Source organism: Pleurodeles waltl, chromosome 4_1 (genome assembly GCF_031143425.1).
Source record: "Pleurodeles waltl isolate 20211129_DDA chromosome 4_1, aPleWal1.hap1.20221129, whole genome shotgun sequence".
Classification (NCBI taxonomy): domain Eukaryota; kingdom Metazoa; phylum Chordata; class Amphibia; order Caudata; family Salamandridae; genus Pleurodeles; species Pleurodeles waltl.
In genome coordinates, this window is record NC_090442.1 from 794,349,521 (window position 1) to 794,368,560 (window position 19,040).

The following is a 19,040-nucleotide window of genomic DNA, read 5'->3' on the forward strand; positions in this document are numbered from 1 at the left end:
TCCTTCCCTCTGCCCACTCTGGTGAAGGCAGTGGGTGTGATGTGGTTGGACATGATGTTGATGGAAGCAGAGTGGGCTCTGTGGCAGAGGAACGGAATTAGTGGTTCTGTCTTTGCGCTTCTTCAGTGCTTGCATAGAGAAGAGATGTTTAGCGGAAGGTTTCAACTCAAAGTCAGTCTCATCATTTGACGAAAAGGTTCTGGAGGTCTAGAGGACGTTTCGCCGAGAGCCTTCTAGTGGAAAATCAAAATCTGGGCAGAAAAGAAAAAATAAAGGACAACCCACCTCCAAAAAAGTTCAACAAATACTCATAACTTAAATAAAGCAACACAATACTTTTTACTGTCACAAATATATATATTTCTTTTCTTTATTTAGAAATGTATGAATCAATAAATTGTAATACATAAAAATAAACAAATGCATACAGTAGTTGCCATATCCCCTACCAGAAAACATGACATTAGAATGTTGGATAACACATACTAAACTACTGTTAATCTCCTTCGTCTGGGTTCAAACATGCTCTCTCTGCATAAAAATGGGCAGCACATCTGTCTAGAACCAAGCAGGGGTATTTCCAAACAGATACCCATCTTCAGAAGGTTTACAATCAGACCACTGAAGGTGTCTTTTTAATCATAATTTAATTTAAAAGATGTATTTAAGTTTTCTCTTCCAGGATCATTCAAAACAATATGTGGAAATGTTGTTAAATATTTTGGTTTCTCATATAAAGTTCTAGAGGCAGAGGAGATGCAGCAGAGGTTTAAGGAAACTGAAGACAGGGTATTGTGATAAAGAGTGGTGAAACATTAGATACTCCTCCAGGAACTCCCACTTAACAAACATAAGAAACTACCCAGCGGTCCCAGGCGACACCACCAGCATTCTTTCTGCCACAAGGAACTTGAGTCACTCAATCTCTGCCTCACCAACCTGAGAAACACCAACCATATATTGCATTAGAAAAGCAAACCAGTGAAAAATCAGAGGCTTTGTACTGGTGATGGACTCCTGGATCACCAGGTCGTTTCAACTGAAAAAGTTATTTGGCACTTTACACTCAACAGGGTGAATTCAGGAAAACTGCAGAAGAGAAAAAATTACAGGGAAATGTTAACTTGGTGCGGTAATTGCCCTAATGTTTTTTCCACTATAAAGAATTCTTTGGCACCCAAGTTGACTTTCTTGTAAGTTCACAGGACAGCTTTTGTAGTCTCTGCAACACCAAAAGACAAAGTGTGAACCACTAAGTCTCTAAATGTTAAGTTCATCTCCAGTTGTTCAGCTTTGATTTAAACCATGGTTGCATTTGATTTTCAATGACTAAGTGTGGCAAAGGTCTAAGTGTCATCTATCCAAAAGGCTTTCAAGTTCTTAACACAATCAATAGCGAACTATATTTCTCTCTAAAGTGGGAGAGGCAAGAAACAGCACAACCTTAATTTCCTTCACCAGAAAGTCTGAAAATCAAAGACCATAACTCTCAAATTGGGCCTTCAAATAATCATTGCTTTCTTAGAGGGTCAAGTACATGTTGCAAATGTACCTTGCATGCCTGCCTGAATTAGGAAATAGTAGACAAACACATTGTAAAATCTACCTTAAGATTCTACCACCAGCAGCTATGGAACATCAAGTGCACAGCTCTTACAGATCGCATAGACAACAAAACTAAAAGAAGGAAGGAAATCTTCGTCTTCATCAAAAATGTCACTGTTACTACTGCCATCTCCTGCAACAAGCTCTCTGAATTCTTCAGTATTCTTCACCTCAAAATACAGCATTTTCGACCATCAACAGGACCCTAGCACTGCCACAACTCAATTTCCCATCACTACCGATGAACAAACCCTATCCTTGTGGCATGCCGGTACCACCATCTAAATCCCTGCTACCGTGAAGACCTTCCACTTCAAATATTTTGGTCTCACTCAGTTCACTCACTCTGTTCAACATACAATGCAATTACATCCAGGGACAATAATAATTTGATGATTGAACTTTAATTAATAAAAAAACGGTATCAGATAAAAATACAAACATTTTAGGTGATTATCCAGCATTTCCCAAGTGTGCCTCCTGGGGCTCAAACTACAATACCAGTAAAACACAAATTTTGGCAGGAGCTGCAAAATAAAATGCACCAATTAAATTACACCAAATATATTATACCTTTGAAATGGCTTTCAGAGCAATAAATAATAAGAAGGCATTGTCAAATAAAAAAGACACTTTTACATTACAAAAAATAATAACCGTTAAATAATAAAAAAAATCACAATAGTAATAATAAAAATGTGCAGTCAAGTCTTTTTCTTTCTTCTAGGAATGATAACATGCCAGTAAGTCCCTACAGCATATTTCCAGTTTGGCAATAAGCAGTCAATCATTCGTTCACATTTGTATTTATTTATGTAGAACAGTAGGCCCAGGTAAAATCTCTTCATCATCATCTTTTATGAAACCTCCTAATATTCCTAGTAATATTTATATTTCAGACCAGTTTCCATAATTTCTTATGTTATCAAGGTTGTGTGTGGAAGTTATCCAAATGAATTCCAATGACAGCTATAAACAGGACAATGATTTGAGACTCCTACACTGTAAATGACCCTTTCCTTAAGCACAGCTTTACCACTCTCTAGGGGAATGTGCCACCGAGATTATTGCCTCCTTGTAACTGCTGAATGTTAAACAACGTGTGGAAAGTCCTGGTCACAGTAGGATCTTTAAAAAGTTAGATAAGAATTAGAAAGGAGACCTAGTGTGCTTCGTGAGCACAGAGCATTTTCAGGCTGGTTTGCTGGTTTAACCAGGTAGCAGTGAAAAATCTGCCTTAAAGTATTTGTTGTTGTGTAACTGTTCAATGCCTATGGCAAAACAACTTGTTTCAAAATATGCACGTTCCGAGTAAATATACAGAAAGAGTGACACACAGAGAAGCTTTTGTGAAACGTACATGAGCAATAATTTGGAAGACAGTCTCCCTGAAGTCAATTAACATGTGAATAGTTCTGAGTACTGTCAAGTGACTCTAGTACCATGGTGAAGAACCAACTGACACATATATGTGCTGATGTCTGTATTGTTTGTAAATATTGTTTTCCTGTTTCTACGGACTTTGGAACATTTGGATGATTTTGCAAGATTTCTAGTGAGTCCTTTGTCTTTAGATTTATTCTGGAAAGGCGGTTCTAAAAATTCAGACCGTAATAAAATATACCCGTGTCATAGACACACAGACTCGTCAAAAGGGGCTTGCTCTGTCATTTTAAACTTCCTGTATTAGCAAAAAGTGCCGAAAGTAGGCTATATTTAAATTGCTTTCAAAGTCCATAACATGCAAGGGGAATGAAAAGACGCTATTAGATGGAGCTAAAGACCTTTGCTCTTCCCACTGGATTTAGGGTCTAATTGTGTAACAATTACATCAAAACATTACGGGCTTACAGAACAGGTTCGGAAAAAACATCTGAGTCATTCATTAACGTAGCTTTTACATTTGCAATCGCTCAGAATAAATATTGAATGTGTCCAAAACAGTTAGGTTAGCACTGTATTTTCAACAACATTAATCCAGTAGATAAGAGTAAAAATGTACCTTTATGGGAATAAACATTCCTAATTTACCCATTTCTAAAACCACATACACCCTACATTTCATTGTCTCTGACATTTCTTTCTATCTGCCGGTTTTTCACCGACCTTTTCCTTAATCCTCTTATAATGTTAAATTCCTTTCTGTGTTATCACTTCAACCTTAATGATAATGCTGCTTTTGAGATTATGTGTGTGTGCGTGTGTATATATATATATATATATATATATATATACACACACACATACACAGAAACAGCTGTATTTTAATGTCGCAGTCAGGTGTCGACACGTTTCTGCCGTTTCTGTCATACACAAAGCTATTTTGCAGTCATCAATCCCGCGCGCCGCTTTTAATCAATATCCTGTCCATGTTTTCCAAAAACACACATAACCTCAAATAAACGGTTAGACAAGAGGTCATATAAACTTAAAGGGGTTTTCTGACTTACAATGCTATTCCTTCCGCCACATGCCTCACAACCAACTCCTAATGACGTACTGACAAACCTTCTACAGGGATACCGTTCTGGGACGCTCCCTGGTATCCTCAAACCGGGTAGTCTTTGCTGACAGTGCAAGTTTACCTACAGTTGTGCTAAAAAACCGCTGTGAATCTTGTGTTTTGCTGATCCGCTTATCCACATTTGGAAACATTCCTGAATATTATTACAAGGATTTTAACTTGGTGGGCTGGGAAAATTTGGAATGTTGGTTAAATATACCAACCTTGGGCATTTCAGGGCAGAATGTAGTATTTGCTGTTCCTACTATCTATTCATTTTAGGCACTTGTGATATATCATACATGTGCCTGCATACTGCGCTGTGTGCACTCTGGTGCTCATAACGTAAGTTGGTTTTCAAGGTACATATGCAAAAGTATGCAATGGCAAAAAGATGCTACCGTAGCCATCAACTTGTGTGCCCATTGTAACCCCGGAAGTTGAACCTCATGCCTAACTTCTTGGAGGTCATCTGTTGACAAGCACAGCAAACACCGATTACTTGCAGTCATTGTGACTTCTAAAGCAGCCCATTTACAGGAGTCTGGATCGCATCCGATTAACTGCAGGTAATACAGGCTGGAAGGGCAAGGAGAGCGTATTAAGCAGACTCCTGAGAGAAGACCTTTCTAAAATCAGGCGACATTGAAGAAACTGGCTAACGGGACAAATTAGAATGATTGTGTTACCTAAACATTTCAAACATGCACATTTGAGATGGAACCCTGCACTGGTTTTAGCGTGCATGGTCATTTTTCGCTGAGGACCTAGTCGCAGTCCTGCAATGAGTAGCACTTTAGAAAATGTAACTTGTCTCTGAGCAGAGTTTGAATATCAGCCTCTCACTGAAATCCTATAACCCTGCCTTTTACCCACTAAATGGTGCTTTTATTCCTAGAACTGGGGTGTATGAATACATCATCTGAGGCATATGAATTTCATTTGAAATGCACTTGATTTAGGATAGGGTGGAGGGTGAACGTATGCTTTTCAGGCAATCCACTATTCTAAAAAAATAAGGCTTTGGAACAACTGTACATTTTGAGAAATTTGGCACTCTCAAGACATGCATTTTTAAATGTAGATTTAGGTCATATCCTTAGATGTCTGATTTTGGTCAAACCACAAAATGTGGGAATTTTGGAGAAAGCAACTTTTTAACTGCCATAAACTTCAACTGTCAGCAATGAACTATTAAACTTTTATTCCATCATAAAGGTACACTGAATAGTTTCCTTTTGACGACTCCTAGCGTCTGACTTCCTTCCCTCAGTTTAATTTGTTGCAGATCTCCAGAGCTTTTTTATACACCTGAGTCACATCATCCATATCTGTAAGAAGAGAAAAGCTGCTGTCCGCCAGCCGGTTCCGGTAGCGCTTCAGGTTCTGCGGACGGGTATATTTCTTCAGTCCTTCAAAGTCCTGCAGCTGTAGGATATTTTCAGCTGAGACACAGGTGCGGATTCGCTGCCTTGCAGGTCGGTTCCCTGGTAAATCGAGCACATCCGAGGAGTCGCTGGAGAGTAGACTGTCATCACTGGTGACAGTAGAAGGACGGCTGTAAGTACAAGAGAGCCCTTCTCCAGACATGGATCCATCTTCTGCAGATTTCAGAACTTGTTCAGATTGGCTGACCAGGTCCCCCTCAGTGCTGCAGGTGGTATACTTGCTGTTGTGTTTTAAGATGCCTTTTCGGCGGTAGGACAGGCTGTGGGAAAGAGTTCTAGGCGGGTCCGATGTTTTGGGGGATGTGTCGCTGCTTTCAGTTCCATCATTGTTGTCCAACAGTTCTGAAGACTCGCTCCGTTCCGGTGAAGAGTAGTACCCAGATTCTCTCTGTGGCGTCTTCTTTAGGATGCCCTTTTTCGGCATTGGAGAGGACTGCTTGGTGCCACCTTTTCCTGGTATTTTCAGTTCCACAGCACTGATTCCAGGCACCCCAGTTCGGCACAGGTCCTTATCAGTCTTGAAAGAAGAAGGCAATGCAGTATTAGGAACCACGCCTTCAATCAACCCCGTACTGTGTGACCTGTGCTCACTACTGCTTCGTTTCTTTAAGATGCTTTTTGGTCTCTTAGAGATGGATTTGGATAGATTTTCATCACCTTCACCTTGGAGAGTCTGTGCAATGTCATTTCCCTTCTTGGATTTCTTCAGAGATCTCTGTCGCTCCAGCGCTGCTTCAGAGGCAGGCGCTTTGGAAAGGCACTTACTTTTGATCTCAGTCTCCAACAAGCGACCAGAAGAACGATGGTGCCAGTCAATAAATCTGGCAAGGAGAGGGGACTCCGAGTCCTTTAAAATATCACAGTCACAGACACTGCTCTTGTAACTCCAGTTGACCCACCAATGATTGGCAATATCTTCGATGGTGGCTCGACGTTCGGGATTAACCATCAGCATCCATCTTATTAGGCCACGGGCATCTGTAAAAAAATATATAACGTTGTGATATCACAAGATGCAAGAATTGCACAGAACTGAATACACAAACATACCACAAATGTTTGTAAGAAACCACAGTGTTTATAGTTTTTAGGTACATTAGTCAAAATAACTCTCTTGAAGGGAACAACTGGTTTATACAGCAGCATTGTTGACAAGTTCTATTAGGAGCATGTATGTAGCACCTTTTTCCAACAGTACAACACTAAGGCCCTCATTACAACATTGGCGGGCAGCGGTAACCATTGTGCGACCGCCAATGCAGCTGCACTCCTGCGGTGGCCATTACGAGTTCCCAGCTGGGCCGGCGGGCGGAAACCTCGTTTTCGCCCGCCAGCCCAGCGGGGATGTCGGCTGCAACACAAGAGCCGACTCCAAATGGAGCCGGCGGTGCTGCGGCGGTGCGACGGGTGCAGTTGCACCCATCGTGCTTTTGCTCCATGGAGCTGTGGCAGGGGGCCCCGCGACTCCCCTTTCCGCCAGCATTTTCATGGCAGTTCCTACCGCCATGAAAAGGCTGGCGGGAGGGGGACTCCTAATCCCCTGGGGAGCGCTGCCCTGGGGGATTACAATCGCCGGGACCAACGTGAGGTAAATCGACAGTCCCAGCGGTGCACCGTGGTCGGAATTAGCAGGATTGCACCGCCAGCCTGTTGGCGGTGCAATCGTCAGAACAGGCTTGGCGGTCTTTGACCGCCAGGGTTGTAATGAGGGCCTAAATTTATTTGTGGATTATTTTGTGTACGGCTAGCCTAAGGACTGTTCCCTTTTACCTTAAGATGCATCATAGGTTGTCCACAGTCAGCTTTATGCAGAGTTTTGTCTCGGTAGTACCACTAGCCAGCAACTTGGTGCACTTAAAGATACGGTACGTTTACGCTAACCTTATCAGAATGTCCCTTCGATGTATGCTGGTGTGCTACTGAGATGACATTTGAGAGAGACTTGACTGTGACACATTAGCCAGGGCCAGTTGTGCTAATTTTCTGCTAGATACTTAGGCAAACATCATGAATCAGAAAGTTTACTCAGACAGCGAACACCTACAATAGCTAAACAGAAACGGGACGTCATTAGGAGAGGGAATAAAAAGGGATGCAAAGGTTAAGTATGGACTTGTTTTTACTATTAGTTTCTTGAATGCGATTTTTGTCCTAGGCAGTAGAGATCTAAGCATCAAGGTCTATTCTCGACGTAGGTATTGGTATTAGGCTGATGCACACCACCAACATTTCTTACTCTGTGCATTTATCATGCAGACAATACGTTCTCTTATAGGACTAGAACACTGAATTTGATGTCTAACATCTTTGCAGGAAACAAATCCATTTTTTTTTTAAGTTAAAGGTTTTCAATCCCGAAATATTGACCTGCTGCTTGCCTGCATGTTAAAAAAAAGCCTTAAATCAAGGGGCAGATTGAAAACACAAAAAAAGTAAAAAATTAACGCAGTGACTGAGCTGTTATGACACCCATCTGTTAACTGGGGGTGAATGTTTGACAATGTTCAGCATTCCGTCCATCACTTGTTGTTTTTGCATTTGTTGTAGCCAACAAAACAGATTTTTATTTTTTACATTCAATCAGTAATAAAAGTGTTATCTTCAATGACACAATGCCAATAGAATGAAGTCAACCGCACGTCTTCCCGGGTTAAAGCAACTTATGAGACAGCAATGATGCCAACGCCATTTCAGAAGCAATGAGAACGGGAAGGCTTTGGCTACCATAGCTGTGAGACATACTATTATTAGCAGCCCGTGTCAATGTGCGCACAAGGGCACATAGGACCAAGTTGTTCACAATGACTGTGGAAAGTGGTGCATATTTAGTGCACCACCTCAAGAATTCTTTATGGGGCGGTATTGAAGGCCCCATTTACAAATGAACACCCTTTGATCCACAGGGAGGGTGCAGTCAGAGACTTCTGTGGGAGCATCCCTCGCCCTCTTCAAAGGATGCTCTTGGTGCCTGTCAGTATCTGCACTGAGGATCTGTGGGTCCCTCTGAAAGACCCCACCAGGGTAGGTGCAGTCACAGACTTCTGAAAAGCCTTGTTGCCTCTTGTGTAATACTATTGTGTGGTGGCTTCAAAGCTCCACCCTCACGTGGGCATGTGTGCAGCACACATTTTTCCCTATGTGCTACATTTTAATTAAGATGGATGCACCTGTTTCGTTAATTGGGTCACGTATCTAGTTAGCAGTGCACCCAGTTACATGCGATGCACCTCTTTAATAATACTAACCTTGGGGCAGCTTTATGCGCATGAACCTCCAATAATTGTTAATAAATAACTCCGACAGATTCGTAATTGTGCCTACTACCCAGATGGTGCAAAGCATAAAGGAGCGATTGCGACCTTAAAGGGTGGTTCTCACCCGCGAAATACAAGGCAAAGCTCTCGAACAAAGTCAAACAGTTTAGTGTATGATTATTTTTTTTAACTTAAGGTCAACTCTTCTTCACCCTGTTTGTTCTAAAGTGGCCTGTGTTAAAAGCTGTACTTGAAATTTTAGCTCTAATAAGGACCTTCTGTCTGATGAATAATGCGTGGTACCCAAAGAAGCTATCTTATTTTGTTTTCTCCCTAACACAGCAAGGCCCTGCCGTGATAGTTATGTAAATTCTACCAAACTGTATGTGGCCCTATTCTCTTCTCGGTCACTCCTCTAACACATGCAGGAGGGCCATAACTGGGAAACGTACAAGTAGGCAGCGAAGATTTTTAGGTGTTTAAGAACTGTTCTGTGCTGCAGCACGTGTTTCCATGCGCCTCACCTGTTACATCATATTAGAAAATGGCCCTTTGATTTGGAACATATATACACTACACAGAAACACACGGGCAGGCTCACATACGGACATCACTCTGTACCAATGAACGTCTTATCATTTTCAAAGAAATCTCGCTGCCAGTCTCAATAACGTGTGCCTTGTCTCGTGCGCATTAACGGGCAGGCTCTCTCCGCAATTACGCTTTATACTGGCGACAACATTGCCTCGTCTTTAGCAGTTGCGTGTTTTGCGTTCACACAAAGCCCCCAAGGCTCTCTAAACCACGCTGCATGTCAAAGGAAGCATCTTTAGCTGACACGGTGCGTGCGCAAGACGCTTTGATGACAGTCACAGGGAAGCGTCCTGTACTTGTCATCTGCATGCCCAGGCGGGCAGGCCTGTCATCGCGCGCATCTCTCCTGCGCAGGCTCATACCTGACGGCTGCGTCGGCTCTCGGTACTCTCCGCTGCTGATCTGCCGGATTAGATTCTTGTGGTCGAACCCATCAAAAGGCATGGTGCCATAAACCAGAGTGTAAAGCAGCACGCCCAAGGCCCAGCTGTCAACCTACGGGAAGGAGAAAAGGGAAGCAGTTACAAGAAGAAGACAGGCTTGTCCACGAATCGCAGCACGCATAACAGCGCACAGCCTCCTAGTCACCCAAGGCGAGCATATTCTCAGCAGGGGCCTAACACAGGCCAGGCAGCCGCAGAGCTGCGGAGGGGCACCCAACCCTTCCAGGGGCCTCCACTAAGCCTTAGGCCAATGAATATCTGTGAGATATGGGATAAACGCGCAAGGTGTGTATGGGGCTCGTCACATTAGGGAGGCGGGGAGAGAGAGTTAAACTGACAATCGACTTGGAGAATCGACGTTCTTTTAAGGTGTGGGTCCAAGTTAATTTTATACCAATACCCTACCTACACTTGCTTAAACAGACCCAGCCAGGACACTTCTGTCAATACAAGAATCGGCCTCCAAAGCCATGGTCACAGGTAATCCTCGAGTGGAGACTTGGGGCCTGATTCAGAAGTTGGCGGAGGGGAATACTTGGTCACAAACCTGACGGATATCCCGTCCGCTGTACTACGATCCCATTTTATTCTATGAGGATCGTAATACAGAGGACGGGATATCCGTCACGTTTGCAACGGAGTATTCCCTCAGCCAACTTCTAAATCAGGCCCTTAATGAGTTACTGCACATGTGCTTGGCATTAAAGATGAGACAGGGATGTAAGAGACAGTTCATTTAGAATAGAACTTACTGATTGGGTGTTCACCGGTGATTATCTGACACATAAGCACTGGAAGTAGGGCTGGTGTGTGTGTGCTGCAGCTCTACCAAAACAACCATGCTGCTGTTAGGAAGGTGAAGGAGCATTAAATATGACTTTACATTTTGTTTTTATCTTGTCACATTTATTGTGTTTTAAAAGACAGAGGTCAAATATCAGCTTATCTCTTCTGAAACAAATGCTGCTCATTGTTTAAACACGGAGAACGGTCTTTATTTTTCTTTCTCTTACTGCAAAGTGTGAGGATTTTGTAAAAGGAACTATGTGACAATCTTGCCTGGGTGAAAGGAAAGGCTGTAGGATGTTGTTTTCTTCTAACATTCAACCAATTTACAAACCTGTACATGAACTGTACACATATTGAAATACAAATAGATAAGCATAAATTAAGGACTTTTCATTCTGAAGTGTGGTGGAAACAGATTTTATTAGAATCAAAACAAATCAAGACACTTTACTTGGTGATGCAAAAATGATAAATAATCACGGAAACCCAATTTACACACATCATCGTTTGTGCACTATGTAGTGTCTATGCAAACTCAGCTGCCATATCAATGGAAAATGTACCATCTGCTTACCTCTACCACACCATGCTTTAGTAATTTATTTGTGAGCATGTGCTTCTGAATGCAAAACAAGCTACGTACTACCACCTTACCACTTTCCTACTGAATAGGCGTGGCATAGTTGCAACACATGTGCTTTGTGTGATGCTTGAATTTTTCAGAATCCCTAGTTGTTCATGGATGTAACATTGATGACCGCAACCCTACTCTGAAAATTATTCCAGCACCACTGATCTGACATGGAGCTGCTCGAGATATGTTCTCCCTATCCAAATGGGTGACACTTATTTCCAAGTAGGAGCAAGGGAAGCACCTCTTCCTCCAGCCATTATAATACTCTTTGCTGCTGTGCTATGATGAAGTATTCCTGTAGCTGAGGGAAATATCTCCTTCTTCCTACTACGTCCTCTTCTTTATCCTGTACAGTCCTGTACATTTTTAAGTCTTTTTTACAAAAACATTTTATTTTATGCCTTCATGTCACAAAAGCAGTAACAAATTATATAGTTGAATTTAAGTCTTCAGTTTCAATGTATAAGACATTTGATGTGCGCCTGTGTCCTTCAAGATTTCACATTGAATCACGAAATGGCCACATTGGTAATTTCAAGAAGTAGGAGGATTCTCAGAGTCACCCACTCAATACATAAGAGACAATAATCTTGAGAATGAATACGTGGAACTCTATTTGCGTTCTACAGTGGCCCCTCCCCAATGAAAGGTGGTGCTTTGGCAGGCTACATGGAAAAGGCCTTTCGGTCTTCTCTGTTAAAATAAAATATGGTGTAACCACACCAGATGGCACGACTAAATGTCCAAGACTTTCAAATCATGGGGTTAAGAAGCAACTGGATGGAGAGAGAATTTGATGAGGGGCAAGTATACAGCACTGTGGGACAAGAGCATTTGAAAGACAGGACGAAGGGCCAGATGTAGCAAAGGGTTTTACCCATTCTGTGTCTATGGGAAAATGTGTTTGTACATATGGCCCCAAGTTCCTAGGGCTTCTACCTTTGGTGTCAGTTGAGTAAAGGTGGGGCAGATGACTTGGAGTGAAGGAAAGAGGTCAGAGAAAGGAATAGTGGGAAGCCCCAACAGAGTACTGAAAAAAAGTGGAGGCTGGGGGGGTAAATGTTGAAAAACACAATATCAAAACAAATCACATAAAGACCATTCACACCAAGTCTTTGCACCATTTCATGTTTGCTTCATGTGAGACAACTTCCTCTTACTATCTCGAGTTGTAACGCAAGTTATTTTCACTTTGCATAGTGTATTAGCAAGTCGGGGAATTTTCTAAACGTGGAACTACACCCAATGATCTCCAACCTCTGTGTATTTTCAATCTGGTGACTTTGGCAGGCAACAGGACAGGTATGCTCTCTCTGGCTCGTGTGTGCCTCGTGGGAGTCCTAATCTCTAGACAGAAACCAACATCGTTTTGACAACCTCTAGAGAGTGCTGTGTAGTTGGCCTTCACTCAATGTGTCTCAGACGTTTTTCACAACCATCAGAAAGGGACATTCTGCATGCGAAGCTGCTTCATGAGAAGTCCCCTGGGGTCACCTCAGCACTTCCTTTCCGGGCACCCTCTTATCAGTTATCCCCATCAAACAATGAAAGCATTCAGAAAAGTATGGTGGAGCTGAATACCCTCCTCCAGTTGCCTATCTGCCATCATGTACAAGTGTAATTTTTCAGCTCCATAAAACTGTGTTCACTTAATCTGAATTGCTGCTTGGTGTGCAGGGATTACTTTTACATAGCTACCAGCTTCACCAAACATCAACCACCACTCTGTTGTCCAGTCTGCTTGGCAACTGGTCTGCCTTTGATTTGAAATGCATTCACCATCCACAAGAGTAAGGCTTACCTCTCATGCCCCCCCCACCCCCCACCTCCATTAGTCTGGTTCTTCCATCTCGACCTCTAACAGTCCTACATGGCTAATGGAAGTTTTTCATGGGCCACCTCCCAAGAGTCTTGGTGAACCTCTGTATATTTCATGAAGACTTCTGAGTGTTGCTTCAGCCCACTGTAAGACTATAAGGCATTGGGCAGGTCCGAGACACACCCTGGCTACAGTTCCAACCAACATCCGCCCGTCCAGTTTTATCTGTGGGCACACAGAGGCCTCCAATGCGGAGGCATCCATAGACACAGCTCCACCATCCGATATTGCCTCACCCCCTTAATCTATTCAGAACCCCCAGGTGCGGATGTCCCCCAGACTCTAAGATTCTCAAACCACTGCCTCGTGGTGACCATGTAAAGAATTATATCAGTAAGACACCCTCCATTTTCTAACTTGATTCCAACCTGTAATGCCTTGGCAGATGTTTACGTTGTCTCTCCCACTGCTGAGATGTGCTATTGGCACACTCAAAAAAGAATAAAACTAATCACCAGCACAAATATGTGCTCTCGTCTTCCAGCAGAAGCTAGAGATCAGGAAAGGTGACAATTCACTTTTCAGAGAGACGTTGACGTTATTAAACGCTCTTCCCGCAAATCTTCAAACAAGAAATTAAAGGGTATTAAGTCCTTCCTGGAGTATCCTTTTGAAACGTCAACATTTGATCTGAAGGATACATAGTATGTGTTTAGGTCCTGTGTCATTACTATATGCATTTAAATATGTTGGGGAATTAAATGAACACTTCAGGGTAAAGACCAATTCAATAAATTCATCCCAAGTCCAGCTGAAACGTGATGTATATAATCAAACAAAACAAGCTTTACACACTTCTCGGTTTGGTACCACTTTCAATGCTGTACCTCCACTGTAATCGTGCCTGGTGGCACTTGCGGAAATAACAGCATGGTTGGAATTTCGCTCACTTGTTTAAGGATGTCTTGTGACCTGAAGATGCTCCTAGGAGAGACTATAATTGGGCACCTAAAATGCTCATCCACGGAGTTAAACGAATCAGAAACTACAAAGAACGGTGATTAGAGAACAGCGTAGAATTATTCTGATGTGGATATAAAGTGAAGAATGAATATACTGCAGAAGCACAGGGGAAAGAGGGAACGGGCTTCAAGCATTGGGAAATACAGAGAGAAAGCCCAAAGGAAATATTGAACTTAAACGTTTAAAAATACTGTCTTGAGAAACTTACTTCTGGGCCTCGATAAGGCCTTCCATTAACAATTTCAGGAGACGCATACAGCGGGCTGCCGCAGAAAGTCTGAAGAAACTTGTCTTTTTGGTACAGGTTTGATAATCCAAAATCGGCAATCTGCGAAAAATAAGCATACACTTAATGGGTCAATTTGAAAACATTTCATAATCTTAGAAGATAAAAGTAGCACCCATTTTGCGATGTATAAAATATAGCAGTAAGCACTTCTTTGGGTGCTATGTGGAATGATAGGCTACGAGTAGAGTAGCGATCATTAGTATGATGCGTGTAGGGTAAGCCCTCGCAGGTGCCTGAGAGAGCTGACAAAGTGAAAGTTCAGCTTGTCAACTAGTGTTAGGCAATGTTTTCAGCACGAGCATTAATGAAACATGATAGCTAGGTGTGCTTGCTTTCGTGAGTCCAGATCATGTGTTTATTTTTCATATCAGGAAACGGCCTTCCAACATTTCAAAGTTCATGAAATAACTACCTTTGTCATAAGCAACTGCTTTATGATCATGCCATTTGTGAAATTAACATAGTCATTGATGTAGGAAGTAACATGGGTATAGGACCACCTGCTACCATTACCTCAGTATAGCAAGGAATCTAACAGAACAGAGAGGTTCTCAGGTGGAAATGCACCGCAGTAAACGACAGATTTAGGAGCCTATTCCTTGGTCACACAGGCTCACAAACGGGAAATGGAAGTGTTTGCACCAGAAACTATAGCTTTTTCTGTTAATGAATCCCGTTTCAGCAGCCGGCAACATTTTACCAGCTTCTAAAACGGGAATGCTAGGGCAAGTTAAGGGCATCCCAATCAAATACTGAATTGGCATCCAATGGATCGATCGTTTGCGATCATAATCTGGCACAAACCATTGAAAACGTATTTATTTCCAAATTGAGGCTGTAACCCATTCAACAAGGTGGAAAGGGATCCTTCCGTGGCCATTGGTGGTGGCGTTACAAGGCACCTGCCTGCAATGGCGAAGGAAGATTGTGACAAAGGAAGAAAGATTGGGCACTTAACCTCACACTGCTTCCACTACTCACTCTACGTACCCCCTTATAATGTGAGTAATACAATCCTATGGCCATGGAAATGAGTCATGCTGCTTTCACGAAGCTTGCCTCCTGGATGCTGTGAACCACAGTGATTTCATCCCCCGAAACTTTATATCCAGGATATTCTACAGAGTCAAGGGCATTTAAACAGCTCCTAGCCTTTGCATTCAGCCAGCTCTGGTATTCGCTTTACAATGCGATCGCCTTTGTGTGATGGAATGCGGCTGAAATCGAAGACTGTGCCGGGGCATTTGGATTGCGGCCCTATCCACAGGGCTCACATTTCCTTTAATTGGGTGGAATTCCAGTTTCTTATCAAGTCTCTCGGGCTGGCGTGCACGACGCTGCCCCTAAGCTTTAAGAAGTGTGCCCTGTCAATCAGCAGAGCCGAAGGAAACGAGGCCGCTGTTAAAAGTTTAGAGGTTGGTCGCTGAGCTCCATTATAGCCCAGGGTCCTGCACGAGGGCCTAGAGGGCTGACCGAGCACTCGGTGTTTTCCTTAAGCAAACACATTTCCTCTATGGCGTGGAATGTATTCAAATAAAACAGAGCCTTTAGACTCGAGCTGAGGAACTTGAAAACTGGGGCGGCCATGTTTTCATTTAGTCCATTCAGGAAAGCGTGTATTTATATTATAATCCACTCCCATCCTCACAGACTGATGCTTATCAGCGCTTCTCATTAAAACGGTCACATACAGAGAAACAAGATGAATAGATGTCAGGATTACTTCATGTTCCTGGCACTTCCGAGGAGCTGGAGGCAGTAATTCAAGCGAACTTTCCCCAAAGTGTAGGAGCAGGAAATACATCTTTAATTCTAATCTCTGCAATTTGATATGGAAGGCATTTACGGCGGATTGTTAAAATAAGCAGCTAAATGTAGCTCGGTCTTGGCTTATTAAAACGAAACAGAACTTCTCGTACTTTTATAGCCGTTTTAAGCTAGTTAAAAAAAAAGTATGCATTTTGAAATAATTAGCTAGTGAAGTGGCCACTAAAATGCACGACGGCATGGATACCCCTTAGTTTGTCCCCATATAACTCAAGCAATTCCATACAACCTGCAATCAGGATAAAAGTGAACAAGGTGTGTGAGAAGTTGGTAATCCCCTTTCAAGCCAAACGGCTGGGTAGTCAGTTTGCTGCACCATCACCAAGTGGTGCCATATTGCAAAAAAACAAAACGGGAAACTGCACTATCATTATAGAGATCAGTCCAACAATATAATACTATTTTGTAAGTCATATCAAAAAAATCCTTGCCTTGTTCCTCATTTATTGATGAAAACAAAATAAATTGCCTTGCAATGAAGCTGAACTGTATGCTAACAAGACAAAAAGCCTCATTTAGAGTTTGCGGAGCGGGAGCACTGACATTATGTGGAGATTCTCCTGACCACCAGTCTCATGGTTCTCTCACTCTATTTAGAGGTGGGGGAAGCAGTTTACACCAATGGATCCTCCGCTGCGAAGTATAGCACCCCGAACCAGCAATGGATCCCCAGATGACAGGTGGCCACCCCACACTAAGGAGGGCGGATGAGGGTCATTCATGAAAATGAACTATTAGGTGATAAGAACTGTTCCAAGAGGAAAACACTACTTTTCGACTGCACCAAAAATAGTTGCCCTGCTCTTCGTTTCTTGATAAAGCAATATAAACTGTAATACACGAATTAAAATTAATCTTCACTATATTTTATTAAATTGGAAAAATTAGGGTCGCATTTTGAGTTTAGGTGAGCGAGAGTACTTCTGTTAACCAGAAATGCTGCTACCCCCAACTAACTCATGGTTCCTCTGCTCTATTAAGAGTAGGGTAAAGCATCCGTTCTACACCCATGGGAAGCTGCACTAGCTCCACCAGTGTAAACAAGCATTTGCAATGCAACGGGTCTCGCGTTTGCTCATGTTAAAGCTGATAGCGTTGTAAACTCCTAACCCGACTTTTCACCTATTGGCAAAAGGGCATTTATGTACGTAACCCGAAAAAGTGCAATTAACTATGTAAAGCGCTCAACTTCTGCCAAGCGAAATCGCGCTAGTAAATTACAGAAAAAAAGTAGTCCACGAGCTGGACAGAAAACAGCGAGCCTCGCATGTTTTCTGTACTTGGTCGATGCGCTCGAGGAGGACTAGCCACCGGAAAAGGCATGACGTATGCAGGCCTTCGACTAATGAGAGCAAGCAGATTTTATTAGGCAAGCCCACGAACCAATGAAAAACACTGACGTGAGGTCGACAGGGCTCCGAGCCCTTTTCTAAACACTAGAGCGTCTTGCTGCAATACTCATGCGCGAGCGCATGCAACGCAGGCTCGACCCTAAAAACCTGCCCTGGGAGCTTGACCACCAAAGAGTCACCAGGACACAGTGACAGTCTGCCACCTTACTGAGGGCAGTAGCATAGTCACTCAAGACCTGTCAGAGAGGGAAAATGCAGAATTCCCCCATGCACACGGAAAAAACTCCCTGGGTCTTGGGCCATTTACTTTTTGTAAAGTTTTTTTTCTCTGAACAAGAAAGTTTGCCAAGTGCGTGCTTTCAATATGGTGCCCACTATCTACGCAGTGAAGGGAGAGGCCACCACAGCGACTACCTTCATAGTAAAGAGATCTTTATCAGGCGGGCAAGGATCTTTAAACAGAGCAAGCTCCTTTCGCAGGGTGGTGGAGGCCATGACCGTTGGCTCCCTGGCAGGCTGGTGGACTGTCCACTAAATTCCAAACAGGGTCCTTCTCTTATTATATAAAGGGCAACGATTTCTACATCTATAGGAGGGATGATTCCTACCTGTTAATTATTTTCCATAACGCAAAGGAATTAGGCCCTGGTATGAGATACACGCTTGAACTAAAGATTAACTATTTATTGGAAAATTAAGTATAATAAAGTTATATGCATTTTGATCCAATAACGCCATTTCTGGTGACATTTACAAACCACTGTGCCTTTGGTCTCATGAACTGTCATCATGTTGCTTATATTTTCGGACAATAAAACAGTATCCACTAACACTACTGCTATTTCAACCAGGACATCAAAACTAAGTGGAAGCACACACTGGGATTAAAATGGGCCAGGTCCTGCTGGTACTCAGCACTAAAAAGCAGGTGCTGAGCAAGGTCCCTATCAAGCTCTCTATTATTGCACTCACCCACTGGGTGAAAAAAATCTTAACTGTGCAGCAGTAGCGCCCGGCTCTGCCTTTGATGTAACTTCAAAGAGACTCATAATGCTTTCACAGTGTCATCATTTCAGAACTAAAGCATATACAATATTTTGTACAATGAATCCATTATTGTTGCTATTTATCTTATGCAACTAGCAACTACTGGCAAAGCCAATAGTTGTGGCTTGTTGAAGGTAAAATACTACTTGTTGTATTATATATCTGGGTGCAACAACAGAAAGGAGCAGCAAAATACCAGTCAGGCATCACACTATGCGAAGTACAGATTTTTAACTTAGTCGTTTTAAGCCACACCCTTAAATATATCGTCCACGCCTCTTTGAGAGACCTAGAAAAAGTCTGGCGTGACTTCACCTTTGCTCTGTGTTAATTTATTTTATTTTCATAAACGCAGATTCCCCTTGCATTCCAAACTATGCGCCACCTGCACCATTAACACCTTTTACTCTATT

At 42.6% G+C, this 19,040-nt stretch overlaps 1 protein-coding gene across 1 annotated transcript in view; it reads right to left on the minus strand.

The window, feature by feature from the left end:
• Positions 1-1,990: 1,990 nt before the first annotated feature.
• NUAK1 (NUAK family kinase 1) overlaps positions 1,991-19,040 on the minus strand; it is a 123,971-nt gene continuing 106,921 nt past the window's right edge. Inside the window, exons 5-7 of the mRNA XM_069229513.1 lie at positions 14,321-14,440; positions 9,767-9,899; positions 1,991-6,534 (exon numbers count right to left, since the gene is read on the minus strand). Coding sequence (XP_069085614.1) covers positions 5,378-6,534; positions 9,767-9,899; positions 14,321-14,440 — 1,410 coding nt within the window. The 3' untranslated portion in view covers positions 1,991-5,377. The remainder of the gene's footprint in view (positions 6,535-9,766; positions 9,900-14,320; positions 14,441-19,040) is intronic.